General features: G+C 50.8%; 11 protein-coding genes across 11 annotated transcripts; 6 read left to right on the forward strand and 5 right to left on the reverse strand.

Moving 5' to 3' along the window:
* Positions 1-848: 848 nt before the first annotated feature.
* On the forward strand, positions 849-2,144 carry N7489_003184 (uncharacterized protein; the record flags this gene model as incomplete). Its single annotated transcript, XM_056708939.1, has 3 exons — positions 849-874; positions 935-1,284; positions 1,363-2,144. The coding sequence occupies 3 exons, from the start codon at positions 849-851 to the stop codon at positions 2,142-2,144; spliced, it is 1,158 nt and encodes a 385-aa protein (XP_056573241.1).
* A 379-nt stretch (positions 2,145-2,523) lies between these two features.
* N7489_003185 (alpha-mannosyltransferase) lies at positions 2,524-3,966 on the forward strand (the record flags this gene model as incomplete). The annotated part of the gene is made up of 1 exon (XM_056708940.1): positions 2,524-3,966. One exon carries the CDS (start codon positions 2,524-2,526, stop codon positions 3,964-3,966), a length of 1,443 nt encoding a protein of 480 aa, XP_056573242.1.
* A 269-nt stretch (positions 3,967-4,235) lies between these two features.
* N7489_003186 (uncharacterized protein) lies at positions 4,236-4,604 on the reverse strand (the record flags this gene model as incomplete). The annotated part of the gene is made up of 1 exon (XM_056708941.1): positions 4,236-4,604. The coding sequence occupies one exon, from the start codon at positions 4,602-4,604 to the stop codon at positions 4,236-4,238; it is 369 nt and encodes a 122-aa protein (XP_056573243.1).
* Positions 4,605-4,984: 380 nt separating this feature from the next.
* Positions 4,985-5,324, reverse strand: N7489_003187 (uncharacterized protein; the record flags this gene model as incomplete). The annotated part of the gene is made up of 2 exons (XM_056708942.1): positions 4,985-5,080; positions 5,154-5,324. Coding segments are annotated over 2 exons (267 nt in total), but the record flags the coding sequence as incomplete, so codon positions are not given.
* A 232-nt stretch (positions 5,325-5,556) lies between these two features.
* N7489_003188 (uncharacterized protein) lies at positions 5,557-5,958 on the forward strand (the record flags this gene model as incomplete). Its single annotated transcript, XM_056708943.1, has 2 exons — positions 5,557-5,580; positions 5,680-5,958. The coding sequence occupies 2 exons, from the start codon at positions 5,557-5,559 to the stop codon at positions 5,956-5,958; spliced, it is 303 nt and encodes a 100-aa protein (XP_056573245.1).
* Positions 5,959-5,994: 36 nt separating this feature from the next.
* N7489_003189 (uncharacterized protein) lies at positions 5,995-6,386 on the reverse strand (the record flags this gene model as incomplete). The annotated part of the gene is made up of 2 exons (XM_056708944.1): positions 5,995-6,279; positions 6,378-6,386. The coding sequence occupies 2 exons, from the start codon at positions 6,384-6,386 to the stop codon at positions 5,995-5,997; spliced, it is 294 nt and encodes a 97-aa protein (XP_056573246.1).
* Positions 6,387-7,491: 1,105 nt separating this feature from the next.
* N7489_003190 (uncharacterized protein) lies at positions 7,492-8,718 on the forward strand (the record flags this gene model as incomplete). Its single annotated transcript, XM_056708945.1, has 5 exons — positions 7,492-7,526; positions 7,722-7,828; positions 7,887-7,891; positions 7,993-8,375; positions 8,493-8,718. 5 exons carry the CDS (start codon positions 7,492-7,494, stop codon positions 8,716-8,718), a joined length of 756 nt encoding a protein of 251 aa, XP_056573247.1.
* A 1,493-nt stretch (positions 8,719-10,211) lies between these two features.
* Positions 10,212-12,134, reverse strand: N7489_003191 (uncharacterized protein; the record flags this gene model as incomplete). The annotated part of the gene is made up of 3 exons (XM_056708946.1): positions 10,212-10,631; positions 10,684-11,144; positions 11,195-12,134. The coding sequence occupies 3 exons, from the start codon at positions 12,132-12,134 to the stop codon at positions 10,212-10,214; spliced, it is 1,821 nt and encodes a 606-aa protein (XP_056573248.1).
* A 1,076-nt stretch (positions 12,135-13,210) lies between these two features.
* Positions 13,211-14,756, forward strand: N7489_003192 (uncharacterized protein; the record flags this gene model as incomplete). The annotated part of the gene is made up of 2 exons (XM_056708947.1): positions 13,211-13,248; positions 13,298-14,756. The coding sequence occupies 2 exons, from the start codon at positions 13,211-13,213 to the stop codon at positions 14,754-14,756; spliced, it is 1,497 nt and encodes a 498-aa protein (XP_056573249.1).
* Positions 14,757-14,999: 243 nt separating this feature from the next.
* N7489_003193 (protein kinase COQ8) lies at positions 15,000-17,214 on the reverse strand (the record flags this gene model as incomplete). The annotated part of the gene is made up of 3 exons (XM_056708948.1): positions 15,000-16,102; positions 16,159-16,894; positions 16,939-17,214. 3 exons carry the CDS (start codon positions 17,212-17,214, stop codon positions 15,000-15,002), a joined length of 2,115 nt encoding a protein of 704 aa, XP_056573250.1.
* A 316-nt stretch (positions 17,215-17,530) lies between these two features.
* Positions 17,531-18,502, forward strand: N7489_003194 (urease accessory protein UreF; the record flags this gene model as incomplete). The annotated part of the gene is made up of 2 exons (XM_056708949.1): positions 17,531-17,657; positions 17,709-18,502. 2 exons carry the CDS (start codon positions 17,531-17,533, stop codon positions 18,500-18,502), a joined length of 921 nt encoding a protein of 306 aa, XP_056573251.1.
* Positions 18,503-18,573: the final 71 nt, after the last annotated feature.

Raw genomic sequence — 18,573 nt, forward strand, 5'->3', positions numbered from 1 at the left:
AGTTCCCACAATTCCCCGAGCTAATTACCCGCTCCAGTCATATTTCGGCATTCCTGAATACTCCAAGTGTTTAGATATTCTTAATTATAGTGATGTCGCTTATAGCCTTTTTAGGAGTCTTTTTAGTAGTCTTTTCAGATATTGTATGTCTTTTTGGATGTCTTTCCTCCGTGTTAGTATTATAACTACGACCAAAGCAAAACGGACATCAGCATAGTTATACTCGTGAACCTCTGGCAATGGTCATGTAATCGGTCGCCTTCTCGAAGGATTTCAATTCCCTAGCGCCATCAAGTCGAAAGTCGATTCTACCAGCGCCATCCGGTTACCATTCGCTGCTAAGGGCCATAGTGTAGCCAAGAACTGCACGGAGGAAATGATAAAATTTGATTTGGTAGGTTGCTTCAAGTGGATGATAACAGGAAAAATGTAAAATGTATAAAATGTATAAAATGTATAAAATGTATAAAATGTACATAGGTACATATGTAAGTACATGTCTGTCTCGTAACCTTGAAGCCCTAGCCGAATTAATAGAAGTAGCTGCAAAGGCCTGCAATGGACTGCAATGTGTATATGCCGGTTGGCCGTGTACATATGTAGAGAATGCGACAGCCTAGTGAGCCCACGTATACGCCTGCTAGAGGTCGCCCTACTTTTAAAATAGATTGGGTCTCACTGCATCGTCAAAAGCACCTGCCAAGTACTTGTTGGCTGGTTTTATCACGAGGACTGTGCTCTGGGATTTCCCTACTTAAACATCATAACATTTACTTCCTGATCGTCCTAACTTTCTCCAGGGTCATCTTTTTATATTTTCTCCTTTGTCCGTTCTTGAATTTTCAATCATGTCGCCCGACTCGAAGATCTCCAAGTATATCCACACAAGACTATGGTCTATTCACCACGATGATTCTTGCTAACTTCCAAACAGGTCAATTTTCGCAAAGCGGCCAGTCAAGATCGTCGTGGGTAGTGACGAGCGCGTTTACTACGTCCACCGTGGAACACTCGAGGTCCACCCCGCATTCGATGCCCGACTGAAGGCCTCAACTGACGAATATGAGGAGGCCATTGATTGGAGTGGTTTTGATGAGCAAACTATTGATTGTGTATTGAATTTCCTTTACTCCGGAGGGTATCAAGCACCTCAAGCGACCTCTGTGGCAGCTGAGGATGGTGAGGCAGATGCGGGGGAAGAGGCCACAGCGCAAGAGGGAGAGGAACAACAAGAAGAACAAGAAGTAGTAGTAGATGAGGCAGAAGAAGCGGAGGAAGAAGACGGTAATAAACCCTCCTGTTGCACTATCCGTTCTCATCATCAAAAAGGATCGGAACACTAATACCAAATCAACGACGCAGAACAACCGTCACCACCTGATAGCCCACAGACGCAGCCTTCATGGCCAGAGTCACCAACTCCCATGTTTCCCACACGCGCAAGGTCACTGTCCCCAGTTGCAGAGTCCTCTATAGGTCCAGACTCTCCACCGACCCAGGCCCTATCAGAATGCGACCTAAATGACCGACCTCTGACTCCTTTGGAGTACTGCGACGGGGTCACTCTGGCCACAGAGCACGCCTCGGCTCAAAAGGTCCCGGACCATGAAAAGCAAGACCAAGACCAAGAAGAGCTAGAACAAGAAACCGAGGGAAGCACCGCTGCGGAGATTTATCTCCACGCGAAAGTCTATTCCTTCGCAAGTCAACTCAACTTTGAGAAATTGGAGCAATTTGCTCTGAATCGTCTGGCCCAGGTTCTTGTTGCCCTGGAGCAAACAGACAAGGCCCCATTCCCGTACTTGGTGGATGCAATCCGACTGGTCTATAAAACCACCAGTACGGTTGATGATGCGAGGAACTTGCTCGCTCAGTTTGTGGCGCTGCGGTACACGACTCTGGTTGGTGAGGACCTAGACGAACTTATCACCGAGGGGGGAGAGTTTGTGGTCGATCTGTCGCATAAGCTTGCTCGGAGGCTGACAACCACCGCAATGGCGTTTAAAAGGGTTGAGTATCTAACTCATAGAAATGAGGAGTTGAAGGCGGAAAGTGCAGAGAAAGATAAAGAGCTGAAGGCTTTGAGGGAGGAGGTTAGGCCTGAACCGGCACAGGGGTTTCCGGCGTTCACATATCAAATTTGAAGTTGACATGGAGACCAATGTAGTACACAGCTAGTGTCAGATGGATTACTTATTGAGTTCTTATTCTTTTGCCCGGTTCTCAAGTTCAGGCAGTATCTCTAGCTAGAGACTTGACATACTGCTATATTGATGGCCACTGAACACGCATAGTGACTTCTGGTTGTCGAGAACAAGGGGGTCAGTGCAACCAAGGGATACATGTAATCATCAAAGTTTACATTCTACAAGCCTCACGTTTCCATTGACATTATCTTTGTTTATATGACATGCGAGTAAATCATTCATTGAAGGTCCACGGGTACCTGACCATCGACGTCATCGGCGTCGATCTTGTCCGAGCTTCTGTGGGGAAGTCGACTGACATCCGAGACACTCCACGATGATCCCGCGATCCTTTTTACGCGTACGAACGCTATTTGCAGCATTAATGCTCCTTATCTTTCTCACCTGGACAATATTGAGACATCTCGAAACCTACATCCCCAACCCCTCCTCTCCACAGGCCATCACAGACCTGGCACCCTCACATCGCCAATTCTGGCGGGAATTCCACGGTCTGCTAGAAAAGTATGCGCCGGACACAGAGCCTATCATCGAATACGAAAAGGCGTCCACAAAAGGCTTCAATGCCCACAATGCACCACCACGCCCAGATACTCTCTACATTCCAGAGGAAGACATCATAACAATGAAAGAAGCACATACCGGGTTCGTGAATACAATCGCCAACTCCCCACCCGATCTCCCCTACCTCCCAGGCACAAAAGGCATAGTTTCAACAGCAGGAGGGACGTACCTCCCAGTACTAGTGATATCCCTGCGCATGCTGCGCCGAACCGGCTCCACCCTCCCAATGGAAGTATTCCTCTCCGACGAAGACGAGTACGAAGAGTACATATGCGACATAGTCCTCCCCTCCCTGAACGCGCGGTGCATAGTCCTATCCCGTATACTCATTTCCGCCCCAGCCCGAATCGAGAAATACCAATTCAAGCCCTTCGCAATGCTCTTCTCGTCTTTTGAGGAACTCCTCTTCCTAGACGCAGACGCCTTCCCCCTCCAGAAACCAGAACATCTCTTCACGATCGAGCCCTTCCTCTCAACGGGCATGCTGACCTGGCCCGATTTCTGGGCTTCATCTGTTTCCCCGCTATTCTACGATATTGCAAACTACCCACCACCACCAATGGACATGCGCCAATCAACAGAATCAGGCGAAGTTCTCCTCTCTAAGAGATCACATCTCCGATCCCTCCTCCTAACGACGTACTACAACTACCACGGTCCCTCGCACTATTACCCGCTGCTCTCACAGGGTGCAGCCGGCGAAGGCGATAAGGAAACCTTCGTCGCAGCCGCGACCGCCATGCAAGAATCCTTCTACCAAGTCAGCGAGCCTATCTGCGCCCTCGGCCACGAGACCCGCAGTGGTTTGGCCGGCTCCGCAATGGCGCAGTTCGATCCAGTCCATGACTTCGCCCTGACTAGTCGTGGGATATGGCGTGTCAGAGGCGATGATGCACCCGCGCCAGACGTATTCTTCATCCATGCCAACTTCCCGAAGTTTAATCCTGCTACTGTGTTCGAGATTCATGAGGTTAATCCTACGTATACGGATGAGGGTGAGTATACGCGGGCTTGGACATTGCCGGTTGATGTTGTACGGGGGTTTAATAGTAGGGTTGATGTTGAGAAGGGGTTTTGGGAGGAGATTCTGTGGACGGCTTGTGAGCTTGAGGATAAGTTTCAGAGTTGGCTTGCGTATGAGGGGGTTTGTGACGCGGTGAGTGTTTACTGGGGTGCTGTCTTTGGGGTGGGTTGATTGTACCTTTGACCTGCTGGTCCGACATGTGGCATGACGAGTTGTTGAAGTCCTATTCTCTTTTTTTAACTTGCGTATTTAACGAGGGTCGTAATAAACTACTCGTAGAAGTGATTACTGCAAGTCCACTGTTGAAACGTCTGAATGGCCATTCCGGTAATTATACTACACGGCCAGATTGCTGGACGGTGTTAACGGTGGCCTGAGCTTCGGTGACCGGGCGTCGAGACGAAGAAGAGGGAGAGGACCAGGGCGACCGGGGGAGCAATTTACTGGCTGCCCTCCCCACCGCCGATCTCATCCTTTGACCACTCCTTGCCAGGCTGTCGGCGCTGGCGCAAAACCCCCTCCCCAACCTCTACCTTGGCTTTATGCTCAAGGGTCTCTTTCGGGGTGGTGACCCTCTTATGGAGGGCCTTCTTGTCCTCCTTGAGTCCGGAATGCGAGTCTTCCAGCCTCTTGTCTAGTACGTTCCAGTACCAGTTGAGCCCTATACGGCATGCCTTACGTAGAAGCTTCGGGACGCTTATTACGGCAGCATGAATAAAGGTCAGAAGGCTCAACACCAAGGTAGTGTTACCAACACCCCATTGGCTCTTATGCTCATCGCCACCTGCCGGGTGGCAGGGCGGGCACATCATGGCCGGCCATGGCACATTTCCCTGTGCTATATACGCATGTATAAGCCATTGCCAATGATTACTAGGTTGATGTTTATACATACCCATTATGCACTTAATGCAAGCATCCCGGATTGTTAGGTACCCGTAAGGGTCTTCATCAACCTCAGCAATAGGGCCTGACAGGCGAGACTTTTCGCGAGTTCCACTGGAGCCACAAATAACTAAAATCATTTGATTAGTTAACATGTCCCTTATGTAGATCAGTGTGGACTGTCGGGGAAGTCAGGGTATTTGAATTCATCAGAGACAAGTGTCTCCTCTGGTCTCGAGCGCCCTCACTCAGGATGTGGCATGTTCGTCAGGCACTAATAGTTCGCAGTCAAATTCCACTTACCAGAAGGAAGAACAGGGTCAAGAGAAGCTTGAGGTGAAACTTCAGCATGTTTTGCATCGGCGAGGTGGAATGAGAAGTAAAGAAAAATTAGAGAGAACTGTAGTGAGGAGCGAGGAACTTAAAGAGAAAGAAGGCTGCCACGAGGAGGAAGAGACATGGGTGGAGCTGACAGAGCTGTGGACTTGTCCTCTAGCGCGGAGTGTTGACTGTAGAAACCCCATTCTATCAACGATAACGGGGCCATGGAACGGAGAGGAGATGGAAGATGTGGAACAGAAGCCCATTGAATGAGCGCTCACTTGCGAGAAGGAAGAGGTGGCTGCAACTGAAGAAGACGACATGGCGAAAATGCCAAGCCAGAGTGAAAAGAAAGTGAGGCCAGAGTGAAGATGGATGGAGGATTGAATCAGAGTCAAAGAGATGTCAGAGTGAGGAAAAGGTGAAATTAGAGGAAGAGGAAGGAAGGACACACGTTAACCCACCTGGGCAAGATAATGCCTTTTCCCATGTGTATGGTTGTTGATGATCATGGACACAAACCACATATAGGGCAAGTGGAATCGTACCATCATCATGCTCACAAACTGTTATTCCAAGGTTAGACTCTGATTCCAGTTTGAGGAGACCCTACCTACCTAGGTACCTAGGTAGGTAAAATAAGTCCCGTGCACGAAACCTTCCGAAGACTCGATTCAGAGCGACTCCACCGACGAGTGTGTCTCCTACGAGATCTCGGGAGCCGATCACCCCGTCGGTGATCATCGTGGTCGCTGTCGCCGTCAGGTGATCCGCCGTGACGGTGATTTACCAGCCGAGAGCCCTGACGGTTACGAGATGAACTCGCCAGATGTACGCGGCAAGATTGTCCAGAGTTTCTGGGGTCATAATGAAATCGGTCGTGATCCTTTGGTGACAGTCCTCGATGACCCGATCGGCCACGACATGGAGCCATGTAATTCTTCAAGTCAAGCTTGACCTGGACCGGCACGAAACGGCATCGGTCAACACCCGCTACACCTGCGGATCCACAGGGAAACTAGCTAGGTGAGACTGGAAGAAGGGACCAACCGCGGCGCCCAGCTCAGAATCGCCGACCAGGTCCCGCACATCCTGGCGAAAAGCAACAACGCCAGTGTACCAGGACCTGGCCGACTCCTCTGCGACACGCAAGCGAGGGTAATGAGAACTTTCAACCGAAAACCTGGCCCACTCTGAATCAAAGTTGACAGCAAGGTCACCGGGAACCACCAGGGACGAACGGGACGAGACCCATTTGGAATAGGCATCTTTCGTTGACTACACAAGTCAGCAATGATGAAACGATCCCGAATCACGAGCGAAACTCACCTGCGATAGGACTGGATGACCTCGACGAAATATTAGATATACCGGACGATGTTCATGGTTGTGGCATGCGAGATTTTTGTACCTCGCCACGTTTGTCAAAAATCGTGAGATCTTCCAACCCACCTATGCTTCACGAGCAGCATAACTCTTGAGGCTAGATGCTGCCAGGGGGATGAAGGAGGAAGAAAGATGTGATAACGATCTACGGAAATGAGGCTATATATAAAGCCTCCGAGAATGACAAACGCGACAAACTAGGCAAATGCTCAGTCTGCAAAGAGACAAACGCATACCCTGCACGCATTGTATGTATGCATGTCAACAATAACCAAGGCGTAGATGACGCCGGCGTTGTTACAACCTGCCCCTGGACTGGCGAGTTACACACTAGGCCAAAAGACCACTATATCTGAGCGTTACGCTCAGATATTCCAGGCTCCGATATATATAGTGCGTGTCGTGACAGCAGTCAACACAATCACCGTTGTCAACAAGTGCAATATCTTCTAACAAACACATCATCTGACAAAAATCAACCAAATTGAACAACTAGTATCAGGATGGAAGTTGAAGACCTCGCAACCGCGAACTTGTCGTGGGACCTCTCGAAGGGACCCGTGCCCTATCAGCTCCAAGAAAAAGCCGTTGACCACTATCTGTTAGAGGTCTTAGGGTATAATAACGGAGCTAACCATACCACTCTGAGGCTAGTTTTTGAACGCCCGCAAGTCCATAGATCTCCGTACGCACCTGCCAATACCCAGGGTGTTAGGATGGAGCTCGAATTGCAAGATGATACCGGACTAGGTCCAGCGGAAGGTCAGCTGGTCGTTACGACTTTTACTTTCACGGGAGCACACAGAAGAGCCTGTGTTTCTCATGGGTTACTCGTCAAGAGCGGAAGGACCGTTAGCGACTTTATTAATGTCGCCAAGAAGGTTAACTTGACTCCTTGTGACTTTAACTCAGTGGATTCAGGAGCTGCCGGATGTAGAGACTTCATGTCTCTATCCACTTTCTACTCTCTTCGTCCAAAAGATGAGGTTTCATTCAATTTGAATTCCACATCTAGGCTCTAGCTGATCTATCTCTCACTTGGGGTACGTATACCCAAAGGAACATTGAAGTCAATGTAACACATAACAGATTCTTCCAAGCTAAATGGATAGAGATCACAAGAAACGTCTTCGGGAAGAGTGAGCAGAACGAGAAATTCACGCGTATCACCCTCAACCTTCTTGTTGCCTCGCACCACTGTGTTACTTCCCATCCTGACAACGCTAGTCCGGACTTGGATGCCACTGACTTGCACCTCACTGCTGAACGCCTATTGCATTGTGGCCTGGTGATATATAAGGGGGAAAGTACGACCTGATTGTACCCGATTACAGCCTATGGTACGGGATTGAGAAAGACGTTGCTCTCGGTGGTGTTCTTGTTGAAGATGCGTTAGGCGCAGCTGCAACATCCGGAGTATCCCAGATACTTGGATACATGGGTAAGTGTTTCACTATTCTTTCTTTGAGATGGGAATATCTAATATAACTTACTCAAAGGATGCGTGAGCCGAAGCCAAAAGGTCCCGTCCCGGGACTCTTACTTTGCGCCAGATTTTGAAAGCACGGCGACTTGGGCTAAGGCGCTAGAAGCCTTAAAGGCTAGGAAATTTCGTTCGGGGAGCGTGTCAATTTGCTGGAGCAGACTCACCAAAAGGAGCTGGTGGCAGCCAAGGCCCACTACGAGGGGAGATTGGCGGAGGCAACAGTGGCATTCAAGGCAGCCTTCATTCCCGAGGGGGACCAAGCAACTGTGCGGTCGGGGTGGTCATGCGCGGGGTGCTGCTATAACTCCAACGCAAGCGCCTGCTCGTTCCGCGCCGAGCCGCCCGACTGGTTGATCGCGAGGGCCTGTCATGTGGATTCGCCGCAAAGAATATGTCCAATAAGTAGCTTCTGGGGCGTTATCCGCTCGACTTTGACGGCAACGGTCAGCTACACGCATCACGGACCCCCCAAGATCCCGCCCCGCTGGTTTGGGTTCACGGAGTGAGTACCTTTCGTGGTCGTCGCCAAACTGTTGCCCTCACCGGTGAGCGCTTTGCCGGCCTGGCAGCAAGCTGAGAGGCAGATGCGGTGCTGGTCCGGAAGTTGAGACGACCATAGAGCGCCCAGGGAAGGGAAAGCCCTGAAAGGTGAACTGGCCAAGTCATTGGAGCTGGACCAGCTGCGGGCTGCCAATGCGACTGCCGCAGACCTACTGGCCAAGCATGAAGCACAGGAAAGGCTCGACGGCGAGATGGAATCAGAAACGAGAAACTACGTCGAGTGTGTGCTACAGAGGGACGACTATTTAAGAGCCCGCAACAATTGGGTTTTGTGGCTGCGTTAACAATCATGCCGTTTGATGTACGAGACGAAAGCCCAGATACAATATGGACGATCCCGATCTATCCCCTGCCCTCGTCGTACACTTGGGCAAATCAGTGTAAATTGCAAGAGGGTTATCCAGCAATCCTCCGCTAAGGCGATTCATGAAGTCACATAGGATGGAAAACCGGCCATCGCGAAATGCTGGGCATTGGTTAGGTAAATACTATCACTCTGCTCATTCGAAAGCCACTCACTGATATTATTATATACAGAAAACGCAATCCACCAAGAGACTAGCCAAATCCGAAATGAAGCCGAATCCATCTCACGATCTCTGAGGGAGATACTGTCTAACCTTGTGAAAGTGAAGCCCAGTCCTCCTGGTCCTCGACCATGCGCCTTGTTTCCAGTCTTTCTTCGAGTTCAACCCACAATCACACTTTCCTGTTACGCTGGAAAGCAGAGAAACAGAAAAATAGGAGGATACACCGCGCTTATGGAATCGTTTGTGGATAACTCGTTGTACAGAAAATATCGCGTTATACTACTTCGCCTAATTCCTACAAGAGAAAGGAGTTTCCCATGTATTCCGTGAAAGCTATTATTTCCCGGACATCGACCTGACACGATTTCCTCAACCATCGCTTCCCCTATTTCAGAGACTCCGGACATCATCTTCCGTGATTTTCGCTAGAAGTGAAAAGCGACAGTGGAGGCATGGATGCAGAAGCACAGAACAGCCACAACGCAGCAAACAAGTGAAACGTGGAGCCTGCAATATCTCGACTCCCGGATAACGGGGCCTGCTCCCGCCGGCTATGCCGAGGAGGAGAATATCTTTGCCTCCAACGAACGAGGAGTGCAAGGCAGGCTAGAAGGGCGAGTTAGAGTCGTTTAGGCCGCTGCTTTTTGTGCCCAGCAACGCAGCAAACAAGTGCGTAGCCTTCTCGCACAGGGAGTAAAGGCTACACACTTGTTATTCGACCGAGTGATCAAAGCCTGTTCGGCCACCGTAACGCAGCAGGAAATGACCAGCTTTTGTCACCGGGTTTTCCTTCCCATTCCATTCCCCATTTCCTATTTGTTTTCTTTGCACTACTCCCTTCTTGGCCATGTCTTAAAGCACCATATGTGAAATTCTCGAATTTATTCCAAGAATTGCAGAAAGAGGATCCTGTCAGTGTCCGAACCGGGATCACACCTTTAGCCACATTGCACAGGTGAAATGGTACACTTACATCAATGATTTCGACTCAAATATCCCCTCGGCGTTTAGTACGTGTAGAGGAAAGGCACCTAGGCACTTATGTAGGAGATATAGATATACTACGCCACTAGTATGGAGTGCTGCCAAACACTTTAGCTATGATAATACCCTAGTTAATGATATCTTGGGTAGCTATACTACTGTAAACACTTGAAGACAGACTTCCATTCAGACGAGAGAGCGCGTCGGCGACACAATTTAGCTTGCCTGCCTTATGATAGACAAGTAGTGAGACGAGGTCCAACTCACGAAACTGGCGGCGGAGCTATTCTGACTTCAGCTGCGCCGGTGATATCTTTGATATCGTCGAAAACGTCATTGATCCGGCAGAAGTAGGTCGTTCCTAGTCGTTCATCGCCCCCGGCTAATATTCCGAGAACCTTCCCATCCACCCTTGTTATCCAAGACCCAGAGTCTCCGCCTTCTGCAAATGAATAAGAGTCCTCGGAAGTCGGAATCGTGTTAACCCAAGTGATAACGAGATCGTACCCGGCACACTTCTTGCTTTTGAGCCGGTCAAGCTTAACAGATTCCAAGCCGTGATATGCAGAAGCTGTCATGCCAGTAGATCGCCCGGACTTGTAAAGTTTCAACCCATCGCGGGCATCCATGAATGAACCGCCATGGTATGGAGGGTTGGTGGGCGTGTTGCTATACTGGAACCCCTGAAAATTCATGAATTAGCCTGAGAAAAGCCACATATGACATCCCACTCACCTTGTTTCCAGAGACGCGATCTCCGTGCATTTGCGGGTCGATTCTATGACTCGAAATCTTTATCAGAGCCCAGTCAACGGGCACTCGTCGGTTGGCCCCATCGAGCCGGGTGCGATGCATTCCACTTCCGGCAACGACATGTCCAAGGTAGTATGCTCCATTCTTGAGCATGTTTGAATATGTGTCCCGTTCCTTTTCAAACTGTTGAATCCACTTCAGAGCAGCCTCATACTCGCCCCTGACAGAATCTGGCAGCCATCCATCTTCTCCCTTGTCGATCTCGGCCTTTGCGGCATAGAAAGAAGTGTCCTTCATGTCTTTGATGGACTGGGTTAGTGATTTGATGGTGATCTTCAGGTCTCGCGGCGCTGGGTGGTCGATTCGGAGGATACGTTTGGCAATATCAAGGAACGAAGGATCATCATGCACCGTCAGGGGGTGCCGTTCCCACCTTTTGAGGCCTATAATGACAACTTTAGCTACAGTACTATACACGAAATGTGCCACTTACCCCTTTTGGCATCCTGACTTTGAAGATAGCTATCTCCTTGATGCATTTCTGGCGGGAAGACGCAGTGAAAGCAGGTAAGAGCAAATGTATTCCAATCCTTTTGGTCTTTGAATCGGAGTTGCACAAAGCCACCCAAGGTGGAACAGTCTGCAGAGCTTTGATGGATTCCAATGCTCACGCCGGGGTATACTGATCCAGTGGTAGCTTCAAGTGGAATGGTCGGGTTTAGGATAAAGCTTTTGGTGCCGTCTTTCGTGAACAAGACATCGACCTTTGCTTCGCCGGATTCCGCAAGAATACCGTGAACATATCGCGCGGCCCTAATGAATGGACTTTCGCATGTTTTACGGACACGGATGATTACCGTCACTGGATTGGAACTTCGATGGGGATTCGTTCCATACCGGAAACAGTCCAAGCCAACCCACTCATGCCTGTTGGGACAACGGGCCACGATCTCCTGCGCGAGGTTCTTCCACTTAGGAAAGATGGAGTGGTTCGATTCAACAGGCGAACAATAGATTCCATTGAACAGGTGTGTTTCAATAAGCTCGACTGAGATTCCATGATGATGGTGGCGTAGTAGCAGCTGGTTGATCTCCTTTGTAGTTCGGTACCACAATCCTGGCTGTGGTCGGTTTGGCATTCTGACAAGCACGGTTGTGACTTGTTCAGGTTCAGGGTCAACCTTAGAGTGTCTTCCCACCAGCCGAATGCCCTGATACTCCAGATGAAGATCTCGCAAGACTTGTGCTGCATATCCTTCGATCTGATACACAGTGTCGGCATTATAATGAGGACCGGCTGTAATAGTACGAGCTGGTAGTGAGCACAGGTAAGGTCCTCCAGCGCGGAGTGTTGACTGTAGAAACCCCATTCTATCAACGATAACGGGGCCATGGAACGGAGAGGAGATGGAAGATGTGGAACAGAAGCCCATTGAATGAGCGCTCACTTGCGAGAAGGAAGAGGTGGCTGCAACTGAAGAAGACGACATGGCGAAAATGCCAAGCCAGAGTGAAAAGAAAGTGAGGCCAGAGTGAAGAAGGATGGAGGATTGAATCAGAATCAAAGAGATGTCAGAGTGAAGAAAAGGTGAAATTAGAGGAAGAGAAAAGGAAGGACAAACGTCAACCCACAATAGAGACCCAAGGTTAGACTCCGATCCTAGGTTGAGGAGATCCTAACATAATACTAGGTACCATAATACTAACATAATGCCCATGGACTGAGTTGCAGGAGCATGATATAGCATATTTTCCTAGAACATATCTAGGTATTCACTACAAGACCAACGAGAGTGGTAGCATGGAACACAATCAACGTTGTATTAGACGGTTGGTTATACGAATATTATACTACATAATGAATGGTAATAAATTGCCTGCTAAGATACAAATCATAAAGGGAGTCCCCATCCTTTAACCCAAGGTGTAGTTCTGCCTTGGTCTCTTGGGTTTACTTCCAAGATTGAAAGACTTGACCTCTTGATATCTATAGATCGACGCCGCATAGAGCACCCGGCCGGATGAAGTATGATCAATTCGTTAGCATGCATCCGGTGTCCCACAGAGAACATCAGTGATATAACTAATTCGGAAATGTTGTATAAAACAAAGGACAGTATGGAGACGGAAGTTGCAATAAAATGTGAACTGACACTTCCTGCCCCTGCCCCTAGGATCTCTGAGTGACTCGGAGCCCGCGGACACCGCCAAGAACCTGGAGGTGGGGCCAGGGCCTGACCCGGTTGTAATTCCAGCGCTCTCATTGGCCAAGGACTCCTCCAGGGCTCCATCGTCTATCTCGGCTCCAAGTACTCCGTACTCCGTACATGATCGCGTTGATAGCCACACCGGATGAGACTCGTTCCATGTCGCGCCATTTGGAAAGATGCAAATAAAAGCGTCTTCCGACCACAGAAAAAAAAAAAAATGAAATCACCTTCGTCAATGGACAACTTCTGATATTCTGCAAACGATTTATTTGAAACTGGAGAATCAAAAGTACACCCCAATGGCTACCAAAAAGGTCGAATATGAGTTCGGCGGCCCGTAAGAGAAGCAAGACATCTTCGAGGCCTCACAGCTGACTTCCCACCAGCCTCGGAGCCGCTGGCATCATCATCGGCCTGCCAATCCTCCTCCATGTCCTCTTTCTCGCTTGCAATGATATCAGCGGATGTCCTGCTCCTGGCCTTCTGAGTCTCCGGACATTGACCTGGGACACTTTCATCCTTCAGATTCCTTGGCCAGAAGACGGCATCCGGGGTCTTGGTAGTTGGTCAGTTGCAGCGTGGATGCTGACCTACTACCTTGTGAGCCTTGTGCTGTTCCGTGTACTGCCAGCGAAAGAGGTGCTAGGCACCAAATTACGAGAGTCGGGGAAGCCGCTGCGATACAGGTTCAACGGTGAGCGGCCACGTCTTCTTCATGCTACTGTCAGTTCCAAAACGCTAACTGGGATAGCCTTCTTATCCACTCTCGTCCAGCTCGTGCCCTGCGCTATCGGCACGTACTATTACGGGTCGAACTTCTTCCTCTGGGTATGGATCGTCGATCACTACCAGCAAGTGCTTACCGCAAACCTCGCCCTTGCTCTGCTGATATCTCTTGTTGTCTATGCCCGTAGCTTCTCGGTGAAGCCAGGTAACCCGCAACTACGCGAACTGGCACCCGGCGGCCAAACGGGGAGCATTATCTATGACTTCTTCATCGGGAGAGAGCTCAACCCGCGCGTGCACATCCCTCTGATCGGCACAGTCGACCTCAAGACGTGGCTGGCGATGCGGCCCGGACTGACGGGTTGGGTTTTGTTGAACGCATCCTTTGCAGCGAAGCAGTACCGTATGTACGGGTATCTTTCGGATAGTATGGTGTTTCTGGTGGCGGTGCAGGCATACTATGTCCTGGAGGGGCAGTATGCGGAGGAGGGAATCGTGGGAATGATGGACTTCAAGACGGATGGGCTGGGATTTATGTTGACGTTTGGGGATATTGTGTGGGTTCCGTTCTTGTACTCGACGCAGTGTCGATATCTGGCGACGAATCCGGTGCATATGGGACCCTATGCCTTTGCGGCTGTGGGAATCATCTTCGCTGTGGGGGTATACATTTTCCGGGCTAGTAATGCGCAGAAGATCCTCTTCCGTGAGAACCCCGATCATCCAGCTTTCAAGAACATGTCGTTTATCCAGACCAAGCGTGGCACGCGACTTCTCACGGGTGGCTGGTGGGGTTACGCTCGCCATATCAATTACTTTGGTGACTGGTTGCAATCTTTGCCATTCTGTTTACCCACGGGCATCGCCGGCTACGTGGTCCATCCTGCGGGGGTTGCAACGGGAGTTGGTGCGGCAACGATGCTGGACGGCAGGACAGTGGTGCCAGGGGATGCGGCTGGTTGGGGAGTCCTGGTAACTTATCTTTACTCGGTGTGGTTTGGCGTACTGCTGGTGCACCGAGAACGGAGAGATAATAGGGTATGTGCGGAGAAATATGGCGAGGACTGGGTTGAGTACAAGAGGGTGGTGAGGTGGAGGATCTTGCCAGGAGTGTACTAGACGGCAGGAATAACTAGATACCATGATACTAGCCACGCTTGTCCACTGTTTATCTTCATGACATGCACCCAGCCAATGCTTGTCATTATTATCATTTCCCCAACCTACCCCAAGCCGATAGTCTATCAATTCAAGTCCCTTCTAACCAGCTTGATAAATCCAAAAGAGTCCAAAACTCATTGTCTTCATATATAATACAGTATACAGAGTCTATAATAGTACATAGTCACATCCATAATCTCTCTACTCCACCTTCAACCCATTCCGCCGCGCCGCCTCAACAGCCTCAATAAACAAAGCCTTACAAGGCACCGAGCTACCAAGTCTCGCACAAAGCAAGAAAGCCCCACTCAACTTCCTATGCAACGAGTACGTCTCCTCGGGCGGCGGCGCAAGTCTCTCCCGAATCATAACCGGAATAAACGCGCGCACGCGATCCGTGATCGTCTGGTTACGGAAGTCGTACAGATCCGGCGAGGAAAGCATGAACGGCTCAGCGAGGGTTATGATCGAGCTCAGGTGCGCATCCACCATCGCCTGCGATTCCATGCCGGTCAGGTATCCCAGCTCGATGGAGAGGTCGTGACAGGCTTGGCGGTCGTTGCGGGTGGCGGCGATTAGAGTGCGCACGTAGGGAGTGATGAATTCTTCCGGGTAGGCGCGGGAGGCGCCGAAGTCTAGGAGTTCGAGTTTGTTCGTTGAGGCGTTGTAGAGGAAGTTTGTCCAGTTCGGGTCGGTTTGCATGTAGTGGAATTCGGCGATCTCGCGGAGGCAGAGGCGCATTATTTGGGTGCCGATCCAGTCGCGTTGCGTTTGGGTGAAGTCTGTTACTTTGGTTACGGCTACGCCGTCTAGCATTTCCATTGTGAGGACTTGTTTGCCTGAGGCGTGGGCGATTATCTCCGGGACGACGAAGACGGGGTCGTCGGCTAGCAGCTCGCGGAAGCGGTTTGCGCCTTCGGCTTCGCGGATATAGTCGCATTCCCAGGCTAGCTCGGTGCGTGCATTTGCGATTGTTTTGTCGAGGTACAGACCCTTTGGGAGGAGGCGGGAGGCTGTTAGGAGAATGGAGAGGTTGTTTAGGTCGCTGTCGATTGAGTCGGCGACGCCGGGGTATTGGACTTTTACTGCGACGGGTTGGCCGGTGCTTTTGAGGATGGCTGAATGTACTTGGCCAATGGAGGCTGCTGCGATAGGGACTTCGTTGAAAGTGGTGAAGAGGTCGCGCCAGCTGGGTCCGAGGTTGTCGGTAAGGACTTTGTCGCGCTGCCAGGCCGGCATATAGTCTGCGCGATCTTGCACTCGCTGGAGGACCTGCTGGATTGGTTCGGGGAGCATGTTGGAGTCTAGATGAATTAGCATGGGCATTAAATACATCAGTGAGCTAGACGATGCAACGCACCTTGGATGCTCAGCATCTGGCCCAGCTTGAGAGCTGCGCCGCGCATTTTTGATAGCTTGGCTACCATTCGTTCCATGTTACCAGCACTGAACATAATCGAGCCATTATCCTGGCTGCCAGTGGCTCGCCGTAAACTCTCCCCAACAGCGCCGAATGCCATTGACGTCGCCAGGCCACCGTACTGCCACAGCCTGCCCAGACGAGAGGAGGGCACGCGCGACTCTAGCATCTGGTATGCTTGTTGTTCCTTGGCCTCGGCGACGGTCTTAGCACTGGGCACCACCTCTTCGGCAACGCTGGCCGCAAGCTCCTCCATCTCCTGGGCGTCGGATTTCGGAGTCGCAGGGGTGACCGGCGTAACATCATCCACGACCGACTGTTGAGGCTTGGCGGCCAGCTTCCAGTCCCTCCTCGGCGGAGGCTTGCCAGAGATCATGCGCGACACTCTCGGGCTGTGGAAAAGACCTTGGAGCATCTCCTCGGACATTTCCTCCTCGACTGGGGCCGCCTTACCCGGTTCAACGGACGACTGGAAGACATCTGCGTTCAGCCCACCATTACTAACTTGAGCATCTCCTGCGACCTTGGGTACCTTCACTCTCGGCAGGCCCGAAAGATCCGGCTCCGACCGACGCGATGGCTCATAAAAAACATCCTGCTGCTTGCTCACATCCAAAGTGCTCGGTTTCTCATCACCACTGTATGTTGCCGTCGAAGCCGGGATTTGCGATTCAGCCTGACGTTGCAGTTTGCGGGCGAGGTCGGGGGTGGCGACGTTACACTGCTGGGCGGCTTATCGGCCGATGTCGACTTGTCGGGGAAGTCTGCCGGGCTCGGCGGATGTGGTGGCGAGGGTTCGTCAAATCGGCGTGCCAATGCGGCGGCGGCTTGAGCGGTCAAGATCAGGCCCTCTGTCTGGGCCTTGATGCCCTTGGTCAGGGAGGATGTGCGCGTGTAGACATCTAATTGATGTTGCCGGATGGCCAGGTGTTTGGCTGCAACCGTCTTGGACACATTGAGGAATTGGATAGCGTCGAGCAGACGCTTGCCTGACATGATTACGGAGATAAACTCTAGTTCATGACGGGGAAAATAGGGGATGATCAGCGAGATAGTAAAAAATGTCTCAGGGCCAAAACGCAGTTAATAATGCGAAACAGTCAAGCTGATAGGGAGCACTCGGGACTTGTGCGGCGGCCTCCGCTTTTTTTGCCGATCGGCGAGCTTCTTTCTATAAGACAGTCTCTGGTCCACATACAACATACATTACTTCTCATTATTCTCATTATTCCCAATTAATTCTGTTTAAACTTGTACTTTATACAAAAAGCTACATATATTATACTTCTACCCCATATTTCCTAATTACACAATGCTCTTCAAAGACACCCAAGACCTCGAAGCCGAAGTCACACTCCTCGAGTCCCGCCTCCAAGATGCTCGCGCCCAACTAGCAGCCTCCGAATACCCCAGTCCGCCCTCATCATGGGCCGTTAAAGGTAAGCAAATCTATACCTCCAAAGTCGCATACCTCTAGCTAACCCTCCTAGCACAATATAATACCACTAATACCAACTCTACTACCTCAATCCGCCCATCTCTTCACGCCCTCCTCCTCCTCTCAGACTCCGCCCTCCCACTAGGCTCCTTCGCCTACTCCAGCGGACTAGAGTCCTACCTAGCGCACAACAAACCCTCCCGCACAGCCCCAATAACCTCCTTCCACCGCTTCCTCAAACTCTCCATCGCCTCAATCGCAAGCACATCCCTTCCCTACGTGCTAGCCGGACACCGGCAACCCTCAACCCTCGACACACTAGACAACGACATAGACGCATCAACGCCGTGCATCGTCGCGCAACGCGCAAGTATCGCCCAAGGGCGCGCGCTTATCGGCGTCTGGGAGCGCGCATTCAGAGTCAGCTTTGCGCGGCCCGAGACTCCGGTTTCGGAGGGGACACAGGCCGCCATCGCTGCTATTGATGATTTGTCCGATGCGCTGAAGTCTTGTCTTGAGGAGGATGAGGATCTAGGCCCCAAGGGTCATTTTGCCCCGCTGTGGGGTGTGGTCTGTCGCGCTATGGGTCTGGACTTGCAGCAGACGGCGTATGTCTTCGTTATGAATCATGCCAAGGCGGTGCTTAGTGCGGCTGTTAGGGCGGGTGTCATGGGCCCTTACCAGGCGCAGAATGTGTTGGCTAGTCAGGCGCTCCAGGATACGATGATGAAGCGCATTGCGCGGGAATGGAATACACCTGTTGAGGAAGCTGGGCAGGTTGTACCTGCGCTGGATCTTTGGGTTGGAAGACATGAGTTGTTGTATAGTCGGATCTTTAACTCATGAGAATGTCAAGAATGTCAAGAACAATACAAGAATCGAGAATATTCATAATGGACAATGAAGTCATCGGGGCA

Source organism: Penicillium chrysogenum (genome assembly GCF_028827035.1).
Source record: "Penicillium chrysogenum strain IBT 35668 chromosome Unknown utg000001l_segment0_segment0, whole genome shotgun sequence".
Classification (NCBI taxonomy): domain Eukaryota; kingdom Fungi; phylum Ascomycota; class Eurotiomycetes; order Eurotiales; family Aspergillaceae; genus Penicillium; species Penicillium chrysogenum.